The sequence below is a fragment of the Pogona vitticeps genome, chromosome 1 (assembly GCF_051106095.1).
Source record: "Pogona vitticeps strain Pit_001003342236 chromosome 1, PviZW2.1, whole genome shotgun sequence".
NCBI lineage: Eukaryota > Metazoa > Chordata > Lepidosauria > Squamata > Agamidae > Pogona > Pogona vitticeps.
This window is the reverse complement of record NC_135783.1, coordinates 191,806,798-191,824,759: the sequence shown is the minus strand read 5'-3', so window position 1 is coordinate 191,824,759 and position 17,962 is coordinate 191,806,798. Positions and strand designations below refer to the sequence as shown.

The window sequence follows — 17,962 nt, the reverse complement described above, 5'->3', positions numbered from 1 at the left end:
ACGTAAACAATATCACAGCATCTCTCATTAGAGGGGGGGGGTTATGACTGAGTGCCTCTTCCCCATAAAACTTTTAGCAGAAATGACCCCTGACTTGGTCCATAAGCCATCTATGTTTCTTGCTTGGCTTTTATATTACCTTCTTCTTGGCTTTTATATGACCTTCTGTAGAAGGAATATCATTCAATCTACTGGATGTTTAGGCATCTGGCTGCAGAGCCAGACACTGGGAGTTCGATTCTCCCCACTGTGTCTCCTTTACAGAGCGGTGAACCTCATGGTCCATAGGGTCCCTTCTAGCTCTGCAGTTCTGAGGTGATGATGATGACTGGTTTGCTCAAAGGTTGTTCTAGCAAAACCTTCCAGTTCACTTTTACCTAACAGAACTGCTAACCTATTTATATTACGCTGCTAACCTAAGTATAGGGAACACCAAATACTTTCAAATAAAAGTTTATTTTCTCTGATTTAATAAAAAAAAATAGTGGTTACCAAAAATGACAAGATAGTGTACTTGTGGTCCAATGTTTGAGTCACTATTCTGGTATCATCTGTGGGACTTCCCATATTTCTTTATTGATTTTTTTGTGCAATTATTTCTTCACTGCTATTTTCTTTGTAACAGGGCCCGCCAGGAGAATCAGGGCGAAGTGGTCCTCCAGGACCAGCAGGTCCACGAGGTCAACCAGGTGTGATGGGTTTCCCTGGTCCAAAGGGTAATGAGGTCAGTACAGTCTTAGAGGTCACCTTTTTTAACCATCAACAACTTGTGGTGCCTTCATAGGGGGCAGCCAATTAAAACTTCTTGGAATTCTGTAGTCAGACTCCTATTAATTGTTCATGACAACGATGACATCATCATCATCATCATCATCATCATCATCATCATCATCATCATCATCATCATCATCATCATCATCATCATCATTTTATTGCACTCTATACCACAGTGCATTCCAAGAGTTAAAAACAGTTAAAATACAACCATAACATAATTACAATGATAAAAACATACAGTAAGCAGTTATCATTCAATAAGGCAATAAAAAATCCAAATAGTTATAACAATATATTAATTAAAGCACAGTAATTCTATCCCAATAATTGCCTATTTCCATGGTCGTCCCCTATGATTCCAGGTTGAACAAGTAGGTTTTAAAGTATTGTTTGAATTTGCCCAACTCTGGTTCCATGCAAAGGTATTGTGGAAGGGAATTCCATAATTTTGGGGCCAGATGAGAAAATGCTCAAAGTCTAGTGGTATATTCATGCAGTGATGGAGATAAGAACTGTGAATTGCCACTAATTACAGAGTCGCCACTTGTTCACCATGTCATGCGATGAGTGCATGATGAGGAATGCATGCAACAAATAATTAAGTAGTAGTGATTTGCCATTTCACTCCAATGCCAACAGGATTCCTGCTCCTGTGTTCTTTATTTTAACATGGGCTGACAGCAAAGCTGAATGAAGGGGCATCTTGTCTGTGATGAGCACATGAACCACAGGAACTAGGCTGAGTTTACATTTCATGTGGCACCGTTGGTGGGAAAACCTGGTGTTGGGGGCTATAATTATAGTTCTGTCCTAATACTGAGATAATAAGAGACCAACAGAACACTTTTGACCCATCTTTTGTCCTTTTTTTTTCTTTTCAAGGGTGCACCAGGTAAAAATGGAGAAAGAGGTTCTCCTGGACCTCCTGGAGGACAGGTTAGTAGAATCAATCAGCTCTTCTGGAAATCCCACAGTATTTCCCCTTCTATTAATATATATATATATAATGTAAATATCATATTGACCTATAACAAGTGGCCATCTTTTTTATTCCACAGGGTATACCTGGAAAGGACGGTGAATCAGGAGCCCAAGGTCCCCCAGGACCTGCTGTAAGTCAGAAACATGAAATATTCTGGGCTGGTCAACTTTGGAAGGTTGGGAGGGGGGAAGGGTAGAATTTCCTCCCTCAACACCCTCCACAGGCAGCACCACACATCATTTTAAGGTTGCGGGATGGGGAATTCCATTCTTTGAAATACTGCTTTTCATTTTTTCTTGTTTAGGGAGGTGTGGGATAGCACACCACTTTACTGCAAAACCATTATTACTGGAGTTTTCCAGGAGCAGAAAATAGTCTCAGGAACAATATAACACAGATGCTCAAGCATAGAGTGTTACTATGTAATGACCGAAGTATGATGATTGGTTTTCTTCTTCATTTTCCAGGGCCCTACAGGTGAAAGAGGAGAACCAGGAGCAATCGGGCCCCCAGGATTCCAGGTATTTTGACATTCATGTTATCATGATGTTCAAAACTGGGATTCAGTGTCTTGGGAGGCATGGAATTTGCCTATTTAGGACTCAGATCTGGAGCCCAACTCACTCTAAATTTCGCCTAAATCATTGGAATTTGAGCATACTAATCTTCAAGGATGGATTTTGGCCAGATGGAACAGGCAGTGTAGTATTTTAGATGACAGATTTCCTTTAGTTCTCTCTGTTCTGTGTAATTATCCTGCTCTTCCCTTGTCTGCATTTCTGATCTAACCAAGTCTGAAGAGAGATTTGAAGTTTATGAAAAGTAACTCTTGATCCAGAATTGATCACATGAAGGAAATGTTAAAAACTTGTGAAGATTTGAAGGAATTCTTGTTAAGTTTCTTCAACGGCCTGCAGATATTGGCCAAAATCCTGTTATGTATTGTGTCAGTATTAATTCCATTGGCATAAATTTCAGTGGCAAATGGTGCATGTTAAGTAGTCAGCCCAGGCAATTGCTGTTGTACACAGAGTCACGCAGCTCGTATGACATAGCAAGTGCCTCCATCAAGTTCTTAGCTTGCTTTTGAAGTGTATGCCCATAGCGTCACACTGGCATCCATGAGCAACATGATTCTGGCTAATGTGTTTGAGCAGAGCTCTCTCTGTTAGCCTCACAAATGACTGTATGCAGAAGTTTTAGGGAGAAGGTACAACACAGCCTTTGCCAAGAGTATCTGTGGTACTGTATTGTGATGCTTTCAAAAGGGAAGAGAAAGGATGATAGAATGGATAGGTAGAGAGCTTCTGACACAGGCGGCTAACTGGAAGAAATAAGCCTCAGAACAATTTCTGCATGTTAAAAAATATTACTTAACTCTATGGGTGTAGGATTTGGGGATGAAAAAGCAAAAAAGGACAATTTGTATCAATTAATAAATCTGCTTCCTCTAGGGACTGCCTGGCGGTGCAGGACCACCTGGAGAGAATGGAAAACCCGGAGAAGCAGTAAGTTGCCGGCCTTCCTCTCCTCTCTTCCACTTAGGAAATTGCGTTTTTTAAAATGGGTGCGTGTGGGTATGCCATGCTATTTGGTGGGAAAACCAATGCCTGCCATCCTTTAGAGAGGAAAGTGTTGCTGCTCTGAGGCTCCCCAATAGAAGAGAGAGAGAGTGTGTGTGTGTGTAACATATTGGTAATCCATTTTGTCTTTGATTGATGACAGGGTCCAAGAGGTGAAAATGGAGCACCAGGACTCCCAGGATCAAAGGTATACATTTCACTGCACCCTGCGAGATGCCCAAAGTATGGGATGGAACAGAGATTCCCCCTTTGGACCCTGGAGACTAGACATCCAAATGCTTGTGTTTGTATTAGGGTGAAAACGGCATCCCGGGTGAACGAGGCGGACAAGGCCCTCCAGGAACCCCAGGAGTTAGAGGAGGGGTTGGCCCAGCTGGACCAGAAGGCGCAAAAGTACGTTGAGGTTACAGTGTTTTGTGTACACACCTGGCACAAGGCTTTGTGTCTTTCTTTTTGTTGTTGTTGTTGTCATAACAGCTACTCTTTAAATGGCTTCTCTAGGGTCCTCCTGGCGCACCAGGTCCCCCTGGCAATATGGGACCACCGGGATTGCAGGGAATGCCTGGAGAGAGAGGAGGTTCCGGAAATCCTGGACCCAAAGGGGATAAGGTCAGCCTCTTCACACATGTCCACCATCAAACCGTAACTATCGTTCTTAAAAAAAACAACCATGCTGGTTAGCTACTGCCGGCCTGATGACTGAAGGCTGTCTTCAATGCCCTCACCTGCCAATGCTTGTTCAATAAGCCTGTCCTCAAAACTAACTGCAGGCAAGAACAGCGGAAACAGTCGGTACTCGTTTTTGTAAAGCGTGCCAGTCACATAAAGCCTCAAAACAAGCACAAACCAAGTGAAAGCACTGTGCCAGTCTTTGATTTTCCATGGGGAGTTCCCATAGAAGTCAGTGGTGGTTCCTTTCAACAAAACGGGCTTGGGCTGGCCAAATAATCCCCATCATAACTCTGTTTATTGGAATAGGGTCATATGAAACTAAATAAAACAAATACAACAAAATATATTCTGGGTCAGGGCTTGCATATGATTACCATGATTGTCCAGATTCTTTTTGGGGGGCATGTTCACCACAGTTCATTGCTTAAGGCAAGGATAGAATGCTGAGTCAACCTTGAACCCACTACCTGAGCCCGTCGGGATCGAACTCAAGTCAGGAGCAGAGTCTTGATTGCAGTACTGCAGTTTAGCCACTGCATTACAAGACACCGAGTCGGATGGCTGTCTGTAGCTAGACAACAAAGCACATGTTTTTTTTTAAAACAAAGTGAGTCCACACATCACAACAAACCAGATTTCAGTAAGCTATACAATGGCTTATGGTGATGTGGGGACACAAGTATGGACATCTTCGAACACTTCCTTGCTCTTATAATTTTAAATTCTGGCTGAGTGCATATAGTCTTTTTCCTTTCTTTTTGGTAGCACTCGTATACCCATCCAATTCTACCAGAACACAATCCTGTGATATGATAATTAGTAGGTTAACAAAAATTATATACAATTGTCAGCATTCCTGGGGGCCTATCCCAGCAGAACAACCAGCCCACACAAAATGGCAGACTCTACACAGTTAGCTTGTTGCAGTCAGTGAAATATTGCCTCTGTCCACAATCCTGGCAGATGGATGGCAACAAATTTCACTCCTAGGGTACAACCAGATGTAGTTAACAAGTAGTTGGAACTTTGCTCCTCCAATTCCTGTAAGCATTTGTTTTGTAACCAATGTGTTGTTACCAGCTAAACGTTTGTCTTACAGGGTGAGCCTGGTGGAAGAGGTGGAGATGGTTTACCTGGGAAAGATGGATTAAGAGTAAGTATAACCTTCAGTACAAGCTATGTTCCTTTTTGAATAACAGGCACACAAGACTTCATTTGCCACAAGACACACTGTTCCGTTGAAATTGGTGATATCAATTTTGAATTTTAAGTAGAAAAGATTGTTAATTGAAGTATTTTAAAGAATGTTTAGTGTCCATCTTTCATAGTTCATTCCATTTTTGAAAGAGCTAGAATAGAACCCATACAAATAAAACCTGCAGGAACACATGAAAATTCCCTGTCAGTAGAGGAAAGCATTACTATTGCTTGCCATTTCAATTCATATGATGAACTTAGTAAATTTCAATTGTAGCTTTTGAAGCGTATGGCTTGGTTGTCATGCACAGGTGGGTGCTTTCAGCAATGCTGAAAGCCCATGGCATAATCTTTGAATAACAACGGCATTTTGTTCACCAAAGAATTCTTAAGAAGTCATAATACACACTACTGCTCTTTCAGCCAATGCTCATGCAGCACAATGACAAAACTTGTAATAATAATTGTGTCCTGTCAAGTCAATTCTGACTTATGGTGAGCTTTTTCAGGGCTTTCTAGGTAGAAAGTACGCAGAGGTGGTTGACCATTCCCTGCCTCTGGGGTCATCCTGGGACTGTGCAACTTGCCCAAGACCACACAGGAGGCCCAGTGGGGAATTGAACTCCCAACCTCTGGCTCTACAGCCAGATATATAAACCATTAAGTTGTTCGACCAGCTCTCACTGAGCTATCCAGAAACAGTTGTAGGGTAAAACCAACTCCACACATTAACTTCACCATCCACTAACACATATAACAAAGAGTATCCACAATAAATTTGCATTGCACACTTTGTTGATGGATATGTTTGTGCTTTTGATGACTGATAAAGCAGTATATATGCATACATATTTTATCTTTGTAGGGTCCTGTTGGATCCATCGGACCCCCTGGCCCTGCTGGCCAACCTGGTGACAAGGTATTTATCTCAATAACACACATTCATATGTATGTTTTAATTGTTCTCATTTTTCAAGAGTTAAATCCTTCAATTAAAACATTCCTCTTTTCTTTTAGGGAGAGTCTGGCCCAGCTGGTCCTCCTGGCCCAACAGGTGCCCGTGGTGGTCCCGTAAGCAACCTTTCTTTCTTTTTTTAAATGTGAAATTATCATCCTGTCCTAGGTCACTTTGTCCTGTTGTATCACGTTTGGTGAAGTGTAACCTGGTAGAACCCATTCATTTCCATTCATTCATAATAGTTCATTAGACAAACAGGATTCCTTGTCAGTATACATGTCTTTGATAGGGAAAATCCAAACAGATGCTAAAATATCTTTCTTTTATTTAAATATTTTTTAAATGTACATTGTATAAATTTATCTCTACCTACTTATTTAAGTATGTGAAATGCATTATTTCACTAAAATATCAACAGTATGATAACTGAAAAAGTAACTTCAGCAACTATCATATCCTTTTCCCTTTTCCCATTTATTTTGTACTTGAGTAAATAGAAGGGTTTAGTGATTCAACTCTGACCTCTACATTTTCCTTATTGTGTGGATGGCTGCCCATCTCTCTTCCAATATTTAACTTACTGTATATCTGTTGCAATGTCATAGATTCATGGAACTACAATCTAGGTCTAGCTCATATATTTGTTGTCAAAATGTACCGTATTTTTCGCACCATAAGACGCACTTTTTTCCCACAAAACAGGGGGGTGGAAAGTCTGTGCGTCTTATGGAGCGAAGAAAACAGATTATATTTTCCTGTTTTCTTCTACTAAAAAATTGGTGCGTCTTATGGAAAGGTGCGTCTTATGGAGCGAAAAATACGGGTATGTCCTCATCAAAACAGTCAGATACCATGTATGAGGTTTCCACCACGTGCTAGCAGATGATCAGCATGCCCATTATATTTTCCGTCCTGTGAGAGACATTAGCCTGTATGATGTTGCATGACTCTGTCTGTGCAATAAGAATTAACATCACCAGCAGGAGCAGAATGCTACTAATTAAAAAGATTGGGGGAGTATGTGTGTAATTCTTGGGTACAATTGTAAGCACCCTGAAGTCAACACAACTCTTGAATTCGTGACAATCTGCCACAGTATAGCAGCCCTTCATTTTTTTGTTCTATTTAAAATATTGTTGTAGATTATTCCCTAGATGTTTATTACCGCATTGGCCTTATAAATCACAATTCTGAGAGTGCCACCTTGGGAGTGAATTTTATTATCCTGCCTTGGACCCCTGAGAAATATGGGGAAAAATTCAGACAGGGAGACTTGATTTGTTTGCACTAAAATAGGAAAAAGGTAGATATGAAGAAGGAAAAAAATAATGCAGCAGGAGGATGGAGCTTAGAAAGAATTCATTAAAATTAACTCATGGTCTGTGGTGGGCTAATATTGCCAACACTGTTTAAGAATTCATTCTTTTACTCCTTAAAGGTCAGCTGCATTATTTTAAAACATTGATTAATGTTTCCTGGCCCTTTAATTCATGGCCAAAACAATGTTTGTTTTAAAAATGATTCTTTTAAAGGTTGGATGTTTAATTATTTTGTCGATATAAATTATTCCTATACATTTTTCTTAACATTTTAATGTCAACAAATGTAGTATCTCAAGACAAGTGAGGGCAGCTGGGAGAGACAGTAAGAGTGCTGCTTTCAAATCTCCAAGATGGCTTTTTAATGATTATTATTCCTCTCCCTGTTTGTGACGTGCAGGGCGACAGAGGTGAACAAGGTCCCCCTGGTCCCGCCGGCTTCCCAGGAGCTCCTGTAAGTATGGAGAAATTGTGGTGGGGAGCTGAGGGAACCATGGTCTTTACTGTTTTATCGCTTCCTATTCTGTTGAGATTTCTCTGTCTCTTTCTCTGCGTTGAGTACTACAGAAGCTATAGTGACTTCAATTTCCGTTCTAGCTTTTCAAAGCACTGTTACGTCTGACAAAAACGTCTTCGGTCTCCTTAGGCATTGAGGTTTAATGAGTGTGATGTCATGTTTTTTGCACAGGGACAAAATGGAGAGCCTGGTGGAAAAGGTGACAAAGGCCCTGCTGGTGAACGAGGTGAAGCCGGTCCCCCAGGGGCTGCTGGTCCACCCGGAGGCCCTGGTTCACCAGTAAGTGTTTATATTTATTTATTTTATTTATTGGGTTGGGTTTGTTCTCTACCCTGGTGTTTTCGGTCAGTTGGCATCAAAATCTAATACATATTCTTTGTATTCTGCTTAGGGTCCTGCAGGTCCACAAGGAGGAAAAGGAGAACGTGGGTCCCCAGGCCCCCCAGTGAGTATTACTTTTTCAGTCTAGGGTGGTGGTCTCTCAAAACCAAGGCTGTTCCCAGACATTTTTCTGTCTGAGGCAAAAGAACCAATGCCACCATGACTTTCATATTGAGGCAGAAGGACCCAAGGTGGCCAGATTATTTTTTCTTTAAATGCACATCCCACAAGTATAATAATTCTAAAGTAAGTTACCATTTATTTATTGACTTACATTTCTATCCCACCCAACTAGTAGCAAGGCTACTTGTTCTGGGTGGCAAACAGAAGGACAGCACAGTCATAAACAATCACAATAAAAACAATAAAAGAACAGGGGGGAAAATCCCACCTTTCCATGGTATCAAAATTTGATGCCACTTTCTCACTGGGTCTAATGATAGGTTTGGTTCTCCTCAGCTATATTGGGATAAAAAAAAAAACCAGAACAAATTTCCTTAGCAGGAAACATAAAGAAAAGAAAAGAAGGAAGGACTGGCATGGCTTATTCCAGTTCACTTTGGACATTCCTTTCTAAACTTCTGTCCTACAATGGACTGTGTGTCCATGGACTGTGGAAAGGTTCTGCTACCTTTCACAAGACGGCTCTATAGTGGAGAGCCTGACTCTGAACAGATGTCCCTGCCAGCTGAGGAGAACATGACACGCATCTGGTGAAGTGGATTCTAGTCCATGAACAGTGCTAGCAAATACCTCTGTGTGTCTTGAATATACCCAAAGTTCACTGCTAACATTAAGATTTCTTATGTTTCAGGGTCAGGCTGGCTTTCCTGGAAGTCGCGGCTTACCTGGTCCTCCGGGTAACAATGTAAGAATCATTATCATCCTAAAAATCCTTACTATGTTTTCAGATTCCTTTAATCCTGTTCATAACCTCAGCGGCCAACTCCAGTGAAATGAATGAAAAGTCACATTTGCACAGAAGATCTATAGATGTACTTTAGTGCAAATGTGATATTATCTGAAGCCTATTTCTTGCTTCTTAATCCCTTGGTTTATTTTGAAAGATTATTAAATATGGCCTTGATGGAGGAACATCAGGCTCCTTCAAACAATTCTGTATACATTGCCGAGACTTTCCTTCCTAGCCAATCCTGCGCTATGACTAAGGCAGGGCAGACTCCTAAAATAGCAGTCAAAAACTCCATAACACACACACACATTGTAGCAATGCAGAACTGTGCCAAGTCAGACATATTGGCTGTGTGATGGCTTGCTGGAAACACAAAAAGCAAAAGATGGCAGAGTTCATCATGGCAAAGGAGGCACATTGTTGCAAAGCACTATGGAGCCATGGCAGATCTACATGTTGGGGTCCCTGATGTTTGAACTGTTACAGGGGGCCCTCTGCAACCAGCAATGAGGTCTGGATATCCATTATTATCTTCTTCAATGGGGTTGCTCCACAACAGATCACCACAATTTTTTTAAAAATGTGGACTAATGTCGCTTCTAGGGCCCCTGCAGGAAGAGGGACCCTGAAACTTAGTCGTCAGGCGTTTCATAGTAGATCTGCTCCTGTTATGGTGGTGTTTTATTTTTTGGCAGCATCTATAGTCCACCTTACCTTCCACAAGTGCAGAGATGCTCCCTCCCCACCTTGTCCTCACAATAATCTTGAGGTAAATCAAGCTGAGAGAAAGTGGCAGGCCCAATGTCACTCAACCCTTCTCATGGCTCTGTGGGGACTTGAACTGGAATTCCCAATGTGCCAGTCTAACATGGTGACTACTATACCACATGAACTCTTCAGGCCCCAGCCTGATATTACAATTACAGTATCCTTGACAGAGAGAAGCCCAAATGGCCTTTAAATACCCTTAGAAGTAAATACAGTTTTAGAAAAGTAGAGGGCAATATCCAAACACCATTTCCTATTGCCCTTTTCTTCCTGTATTCATCAGTCATCTGTTGCGTCTTTTCAAATTTTCTTTTCCATCTTTTACGTGCTCAGCTTTAAAATGTATTTATAGAGTACCTTCATTTATATATTCAAATTAGCCAAAGGCTTTTCGGAGTTTTTGCTCACATCCCAAGTCATCGATTCTTTTGAAATTGTGCCGGTGTGTGTTCGCAGAACTGGATTTTGATCGTTACCTTCAAACCTTGTTTTCATAGGGTAGCCCAGGGCAACCTGGCAATGCAGGCCCCGCAGGCAAAGACGGCCCTCCTGGTCCCTCTGGTTCTACCGGTGCCACCGGCCCCCCTGGTGCTGCAGGTCCAAAAGGTGAGCCTGGCCAGCCAGGTGAAAAAGGTCCAGCAGGTGCAAGAGGTGAACCGGTAAGCATGCTATTTAACAAGCTTCATCAAAAATAGAAATAAAATCATGAATACCCTGCAAATTACAGTCATTTTCCTGTAATTTCCTATCTCCCATACTTGAACACTGCAAGTGCATTGACAACATGGACCTTTGTTCTCTATGTCTCTAGAGATGATAAAAAGAACCAATATTTATGTCTAGTCACTGTTGTTTTTCTGTTGGATATAACAGCATAATTTTATCCGCATGGAAGAATTTTAGCACATATTTCCATTTAATGAAGGTTTTCCATTCCAGGTGAAAAGAGAGAAAAGTCCCCCTTATTTTATTTTCATCACAGCTGTTCATTCGGGTTCTTCATTTTGATTGATAGATTGATTTGTCTGTTTGTTTATAATACAGTTTTATTATATGAGATAATAACATCTCTAAGAGGTTTGTCTTTTTAAAAATGTAAATGTAATAGAATTAAAAACAGTTTAAAATATATTTAAATAATTCATAATTAAAATAGGCCAACCATCAATACAATTTCAGCGACAGAGCGGTCATAAATGAAATAAATAAATATTTATTTCTGACCAGGGAAAGACTACCCTCAGTTTTAAGGCCAGCTTCTCAATACAGCTAAAAAGTGGTTAGCTCCCAGTAGGTAAGAATACACAGGGTAGTACTACCCTCTTTCCCCGAAAATAAGACAGGGTCTTAATTTTTGCTCCAAAAACCGCATTGGAACTTATTTTCAGGGGATGTTTAATTTTTTTTGCATGTATAACAATCTACAGTTATTCAAACACAGTCATATTACCTTCTTCTGGTTTCTGCACCATGGTGGAGGGCGGGGTTTCACTTAACTGAGGTTTATTTTGGGGGTGGAGCTTATATTATGAGCATCCTGAAAAATCATGCTAAGGCTTATTTTTAGGTTAGGTTTTATTTTCTGGGAAACAGGATAGTGATACATGCAGTTGATGTGATCCTAACACCAGAGGGTATAAATTGTCCATAGTAGGTTGGTTCTCTAAGGAGATGTCTCCTCTCGTGCTATACTTTAAAATAAAATAGTAGGGCCATCAGTGTTAAGTAAATACTCCTAGGACAATCAGAGCTTAGAAAAATCATCATCATCACCATTATTTTGCACTTTTTATTTCTCACTATTACTGGTTCATGGGGCAGACCAAAGAGTCAAGTCCTAAAAATTAGGAGTCAAGTCCGCACAAATTGAGGGTGAGATGATACATTTACAAATTTGCTGACTTTTGAATTTCAGAAAATAAATTGGCAGCTATGGCCAACTGTTGTAAACTAGAAACTAAAGATGATGGAGAGGAAGATTAGGATCAGGGTTAGGATTATAAAACGTAGAATCTGTTAGCCAGCATAGCCAGTGGCCACATTGACTGCAACATTTTGGAACTAATAACTTTAAAAAAAAGGTAATTTTTCCATACTGTGTCACAGATACATGTGCTGTTATTATCAATCTTTATCTGGCATTAAGATGGCTAATAAAAATCATCAGGAGCATGTTTATGAGAATGATATAGCTGGAAATAAGATCATACGAGAGCAGATGATTTGCTTTATATTCCCTTCTGTGCTGAATATGTTTTCCTCTGCACTGCCTCTCCTTAGCAGTTCTGTAACATAATGTTTGCTTCTTTTAAAGTACATCCATCTTTGTAAGTCTAAATAACATCTGTGCCTCCAAACCCATTATCATGTCTGACACTTTTTTTAAAAAAAATCTCTCCTAGGGTTCACCTGGTCCTTCAGGATTTCCAGGCCCATCTGGACAGCGTGGTATTGTTGGATTGCCAGGCGGGAGAGGTTTGCCCGGCCCTGCTGGTTTAGCTGGTCCAAGGGTAAGGCACGATTCCATTATTTAAATTATCTAAAGCATTCTGCCAAAGAAGAACTGAACCCCAAGTATTGGTTATTAAACTCTTTGGCTTAAACTCTTTCCTGCTGATAAAAACTGCCCTAGCGTGTCACCACCAAGCTCTGTAAAGCCATTGCGGAACACCTCCACAGAAATGCTTAATGCTCCACTTTGCACCCCAGTACCCCAAATTGTCCTCCATTATTAGTAAAAACTCGGTCATTTCAGATGCGTGCAGAATGAATATGCTAATTGGTATAAGGAGGTCGCTGTTTCCTGTGGGCAGCTGAGGAAAGTATCTATCAGCAGCCTTTCTTGCTTTTCCTTTCAGGGTTTCTTGATACCTTTCATCGAGCAAATGTACCAACAGGTTTATCTTGGTAAAGACAAATGTGACACATTCAATTTGATATGTTACTTGTTAGGCATAAGTAACATATGCTCCCTTGATTTCAAGGGGTCTGTTATAGTAGTAAGGCTACCCTCTATACTTTACTAAAGCTCTAGATATTAGTTGTATCGTCTTAGTTTAAGTTAATGGTTGGGAGTCAAAAAGTCTACAAGGGTTCAAGGAACTCATAAAGTTTTTGGTTTACGATTTGTTGAGATCTTGATCCCTGTATCTTAAAATCAGTGTGAGATTTACCATTTAGGCAGTCTTTCAAAAGACCTAAATCCTCATTCTAGCCTCAGCTAGGATAGACCCATCAAATAAATCGGATTTATGTAGATGTTAACCTACCATTTAGGAGTTATTAAATGGGTGTACTCCAGTTCAGACTCATACTTGGATCTGTAACCTTCTGTTTTGTCTGGTATCACAACTGAACTAAAATAGAATTTTAATATCGTGAATCTGTGGGCATTTGCTTCTCTTTGACAGCTGAAATCCAGTTGCATAGATACGTGGGCATAATGTGACAATATACCCACAATAACTACAATCACATTACGACAGCCACTAAGCACTTCTGCCAGCACATTGTGCAACTGGTCAAACACCCTGATTGAGCAAACACCTTGTGCTATCCTTGTTGCCACAGCAGAACGCCTGACCCTTTTACAATGGCTATATTATACTGTGACAAACTGGATTCTGGCCAGTGGCATTTTCTGTGGGTTTTTTTTTAGGGTTACTTGTAAATTTAGGATGATCCAAAAATGTTAATATTTTATCAGTCGATTTACTTACTTACTTGTTTACTTACTTTGCATTGCAGGGTGAAGATGGCAAACCAGGAACCAATGGCAGCCCAGGAGAACGAGGCCCTCCGGGACCACAAGGTCCCTCTGGCATTAGTGGACCTCCTGGAGAGTCAGGCAGAGATGTAAGCCAGTCTTTACATCCTCGTTGTTACACCTCAGGGGAAAAAAGACACTGAACATAGTAAAGCATTACACAGTGGTCTACACCCAAAATCAGATCTCCAGTTACAGAACACTCTATACCCCCAAAATAGATCTCATTCCAATATCCTGTCGAGCATTCTAATTATATGGAAACCACCAAAGCAATCTTCATTACGTAGGGATGACATCTTTATAAGTCTTTCAAACTGATATGTCAAGGAAATGAAATTCACACTCTGAAACTAAAGTTCAATTAAATCATTAGGTTTCTTCCTGTCGTTTTCCTGTTCTTCCCATGGCTTTGCTATTGATACCTACATTTATGCCTGCCTTTAAATGTGATATTTTGCATTTCCAAGGGTAACCCTGGATCAGATGGTGTGCCAGGTCGTGATGGATCACCAGGACCAAAGGTGAGGAATGACATCATCACACACAGTTTTGTTTCCGTTTGAAACGCCAGTGATCACAGTAGTTACCATTCGGCCCTTACCAATTTTTAGAATGTCCCTGTGCTTCACTGGTATGTCACTTACTAGGTGAATATTTATTTTATTTTATTTTAAATATTTTTAACCTGCCTTTCCCCTTAAAAAAAAAAACCCAAGGGGGGTTTCATTATTGAGAGGCAATATTTACTGTAAAGCTCAATGCTCACATTAGCTGTGATTCTCTCTCCTCAGGGTGATCGTGGTGAAAATGGTTCTCCTGGTCTACCTGGGGCTCCAGGCCATCTTGGTCCCCCCGGTGCCCCTGGTGCAGCTGGAAAACCAGGCGACAGAGGGCAGCCAGTAAGTATGGAGACACCAGTGAACCCTGTGTTGTTGCCTTTTGCCTTTTAATACTATCAGTGTATGTATTACAGTCACTTGCGTTGTACATTTCAAAATAAAAGATTAAAAGGAAAAGCTGCTAGCAATGCCACAGAGAGGAGGTCTTTCCAAAAACCCAACTTAATGGTTGTGAGTATGGTAGTCCCAGTAGACCCTACCATGAAACAGAGTTTAGGAAAGTTACTTTTTTGGACTACAGCTCCCAAACTTCCCCAGCCAACATGGTAGTTCGCTAAAAAGGCGCCATTCCCAATCTCTGCCCCCAAGTGAGTGCAAAAGTCTGTGTAGACGAGGGCAGAAAGGGGATCCTCAGACTGTTGAAATAACGTAGGTACTTGCAGTCAAATTGGATCTGAAATGCTGAAAACAGTGAAAGGCAAATCTATGGCAAATCCTAGAAAATAATGCTCAGCTGAACAGCCTAAGTGTCATCCTAAAAATTGGAGTTTATTGTTTGGAGACAAAGGCCAATCCAATGAGGAACCTCAAACTGATCTCAGCATGCCTTCTTCTGGAAAACTGTGAGACTATGCTGGTGCCTCTATACTGTATAATCTGCAGTGGGAGATTTGGGAGCATAATGTTGACACCATTGACTTCTCTCTAGTCCATTGATGTAGATGCAAGCCTTCTGAGCATCTCTTCCTATTTTTCTACAGGGATCTGCTGGTCCAGCTGGCCCCGCTGGCCCTGCCGGCGCTCGTGGTGCTCCCGTAAGTCTCCACTTCCCATTTTTTTCTCCACAATATTCTGTTTCCTCTGAAGATTATTTTTTAAAAACGTTGTTCATTGGTTTCTAAAGGGTCCCGCTGGTCCACGTGGTGATAAAGGTGAAGCTGGTGAACGTGGTCTCAACGGAATCAAGGGTCATCGAGGATTCCCTGGTAACCCAGGACCCCCTGGCCCATCTGTAAGTATTTAGAACTCCATTGGCTTGATTTTTTTATACCATCCAGAAAAGAATCGTAAACACTAACTCAGAAAAGGCATTGGCCTGTCAAGATCAGACTAAGATTGAATTCCTGAAACAAAGTTGCCCGTATCTCATTTCCCGCCATAGAAAAGCAATTCTTTAGGTCGGCACATTAGGATCATTTCCTCCCCCCCTCCCGACCTGGAATGACTCAATTGGATGATGAGTCAAGTTTAAAAAAAGATTGTGCATAAATAGGGGAGGCATGGATAAGAATTCCAAGTGCTACTTTATTTGCACATCAAGCCTCATACCCCTTATTAGAAGAGAAGAAAAATAATAAATAAGGGTCTGACTCCTGTTCTGCTCCTAACTTGGAATGGGATCTTCAGACTTCTTGGACTATAAATCCTATAATTCCCTCTCCCTTTATTTTTTAGTTTTTGCTTGATTTACACACACCTTAAAGACATTCAGCTCTGGCCGACCTGGAAGCAAAAGCCTAAACAGGAAGGCTCTGAGGTTTACCTAGGCCTGTCTCTATCCAGGCTTTCTGTTCCTACCTCAGTCCTAAATTAAGAGCTTTCTTTCTGAGCAGGAAACTAGGCAAAGCCTTCCAGTTTAGGCTTTTTCTACCACATGAAACACATTTAAGTGACTATAAGGGGTAAGTCAGGTAGAACTCCCAGAACAGAGAATCATGGGATTGTAGTCCAAGAAATCCAAAATCCCATCCCTGAATTAGACTCAGTAAAAAAGCTAAGGTTGACTAACAAGTACCATTACATTCAGAGGGTCTAACTCAGATTGGGACTAAAAATAGATATAATGCAGTGAACATTTGCATCATGTTTACATACTCTTCCATGCATTATCTTCTTGCGCTATTTACAACCCAGTAAAGCATCGGTATTAATACCTGTCATGTTGGAAAGGAGGAAAGAAGAGTGAGAGGGAAAGAGCTCCCTACAAGTTCATGCCAGAGTCAAGGTTTGAACAGGGAGCTTCCTAGCTGCTAGCTCAGTCTCTCAGCCACTGCACTCGTCTGCTGTCCTCCATCCAGTGGAAGCTGATGAGAAGGATCCTTCCTCCCTTGTTTGTCCCAAGATCCGGTATTCACAGACAGGTTCCATTCAGCTTGCCCAGCTCAGCCTGGTTGATACTCATGCTCTGTATTGAATTGTCTTTCAATAAAACTTGGTGGTTCTTGAAACAAACGTTACAGAAACCTAGAATTCCAATGTAGGGAGAAAAGACTTACATCTAAGGCTGACTCCTTTTGCATCACTTCTGTCTTAACAGGGGGCATTGGGTCCTCAAGGTCCAAACGGAAGCCCAGGACCTGCAGGTGCTAGAGTAAGTAACCTCTCCTCTTGCTCCCTGTTGTTCCTTTTTAACTAAATGCATGCTCTGTCTCTGGCTGGCCAGTTGAACAGAGCTATGAAGATTCCGAGCTCATGTTGTTTCTTACCAGTTCCACAGTACATCAACCATGAATTTTTTTCCTCCTTTTTAGGGTCCCCCTGGACCAAGTGGGCCCCCTGGAAAAGATGGAACAAGTGGCTACCCCGGTCCCATTGGCCCACCAGGTCCTCGTGGAAACAGAGGCGAATCTGGTCCTGCGGTAAGAAAGTCGGCCTTTACTCCATATGGAAAACCTATGCAACTCTTAGAGTTGCACAGAAACCTAAGCTCAAAAGCTATCAATGAACCAATGCTAGCATCTTGGAGATTAAAATAGGGCCACCAAAAGAAGAAAGATCCAAAAAAAGGAAAACTAAGTCCATGATAGTGGTAAAGAATGGCTAACAACAGTAATAATAATAATAATAATAATAATAATAATAATAATAATAATAATAATAATAATAATAATAATAATAATAATAATAATAATAATAATAATAATAATAATAATAATAATAATAATAATAATAATAATAATAATAATAATAGCAGCCACAACCCATCAAGGAGTTGACAATACCCATCTAGGTGTATGCTGAATTGTGGCCAATAACTCCCCTGCCTGGTCAGTTCTGGAAAGCAGAGGCAATGGAACTGTTATTCACCCAGTTTGGGGGATGGAAGACAGACAGCACCAAGCACCACCTACTCATAATAAGCCCTCGGAAAAGTGACCTTTCAGACAACAGTTTTTGAATTCACCCAGCAGCAATATTTTGGGAGTCATAGCTTGAAAGCCTAACTTTGCCAAAGTTAGTCAACAACTGATTCAGATGGCCCTATGTGCAGACGGGGAATATAATGA

General features: G+C 40.9%; 1 protein-coding gene across 1 annotated transcript in view; it reads left to right on the top strand.

Annotated features, from left to right (window-relative positions):
- The window catches only part of COL3A1 (collagen type III alpha 1 chain), a 90,367-nt gene that overhangs the window by 67,424 nt on the left and 4,981 nt on the right, over positions 1 to 17,962 (top strand). The window contains exons 24-47 of the mRNA XM_020802906.3: positions 626 to 724; positions 1,660 to 1,713; positions 1,836 to 1,889; positions 2,227 to 2,280; positions 3,214 to 3,267; positions 3,485 to 3,529; positions 3,637 to 3,735; positions 3,844 to 3,951; positions 5,114 to 5,167; positions 6,077 to 6,130; positions 6,229 to 6,282; positions 7,889 to 7,942; positions 8,177 to 8,284; positions 8,397 to 8,450; positions 9,201 to 9,254; positions 10,565 to 10,726; positions 12,470 to 12,577; positions 13,815 to 13,922; positions 14,304 to 14,357; positions 14,628 to 14,735; positions 15,437 to 15,490; positions 15,580 to 15,687; positions 16,993 to 17,046; positions 17,207 to 17,314. Of these exons, the coding sequence (XP_020658565.3) occupies positions 626 to 724; positions 1,660 to 1,713; positions 1,836 to 1,889; positions 2,227 to 2,280; positions 3,214 to 3,267; positions 3,485 to 3,529; positions 3,637 to 3,735; positions 3,844 to 3,951; positions 5,114 to 5,167; positions 6,077 to 6,130; positions 6,229 to 6,282; positions 7,889 to 7,942; positions 8,177 to 8,284; positions 8,397 to 8,450; positions 9,201 to 9,254; positions 10,565 to 10,726; positions 12,470 to 12,577; positions 13,815 to 13,922; positions 14,304 to 14,357; positions 14,628 to 14,735; positions 15,437 to 15,490; positions 15,580 to 15,687; positions 16,993 to 17,046; positions 17,207 to 17,314 (1,863 nt within the window). The remainder of the gene's footprint in view (positions 1 to 625; positions 725 to 1,659; positions 1,714 to 1,835; positions 1,890 to 2,226; positions 2,281 to 3,213; positions 3,268 to 3,484; positions 3,530 to 3,636; positions 3,736 to 3,843; positions 3,952 to 5,113; positions 5,168 to 6,076; positions 6,131 to 6,228; positions 6,283 to 7,888; positions 7,943 to 8,176; positions 8,285 to 8,396; positions 8,451 to 9,200; positions 9,255 to 10,564; positions 10,727 to 12,469; positions 12,578 to 13,814; positions 13,923 to 14,303; positions 14,358 to 14,627; positions 14,736 to 15,436; positions 15,491 to 15,579; positions 15,688 to 16,992; positions 17,047 to 17,206; positions 17,315 to 17,962) is intronic.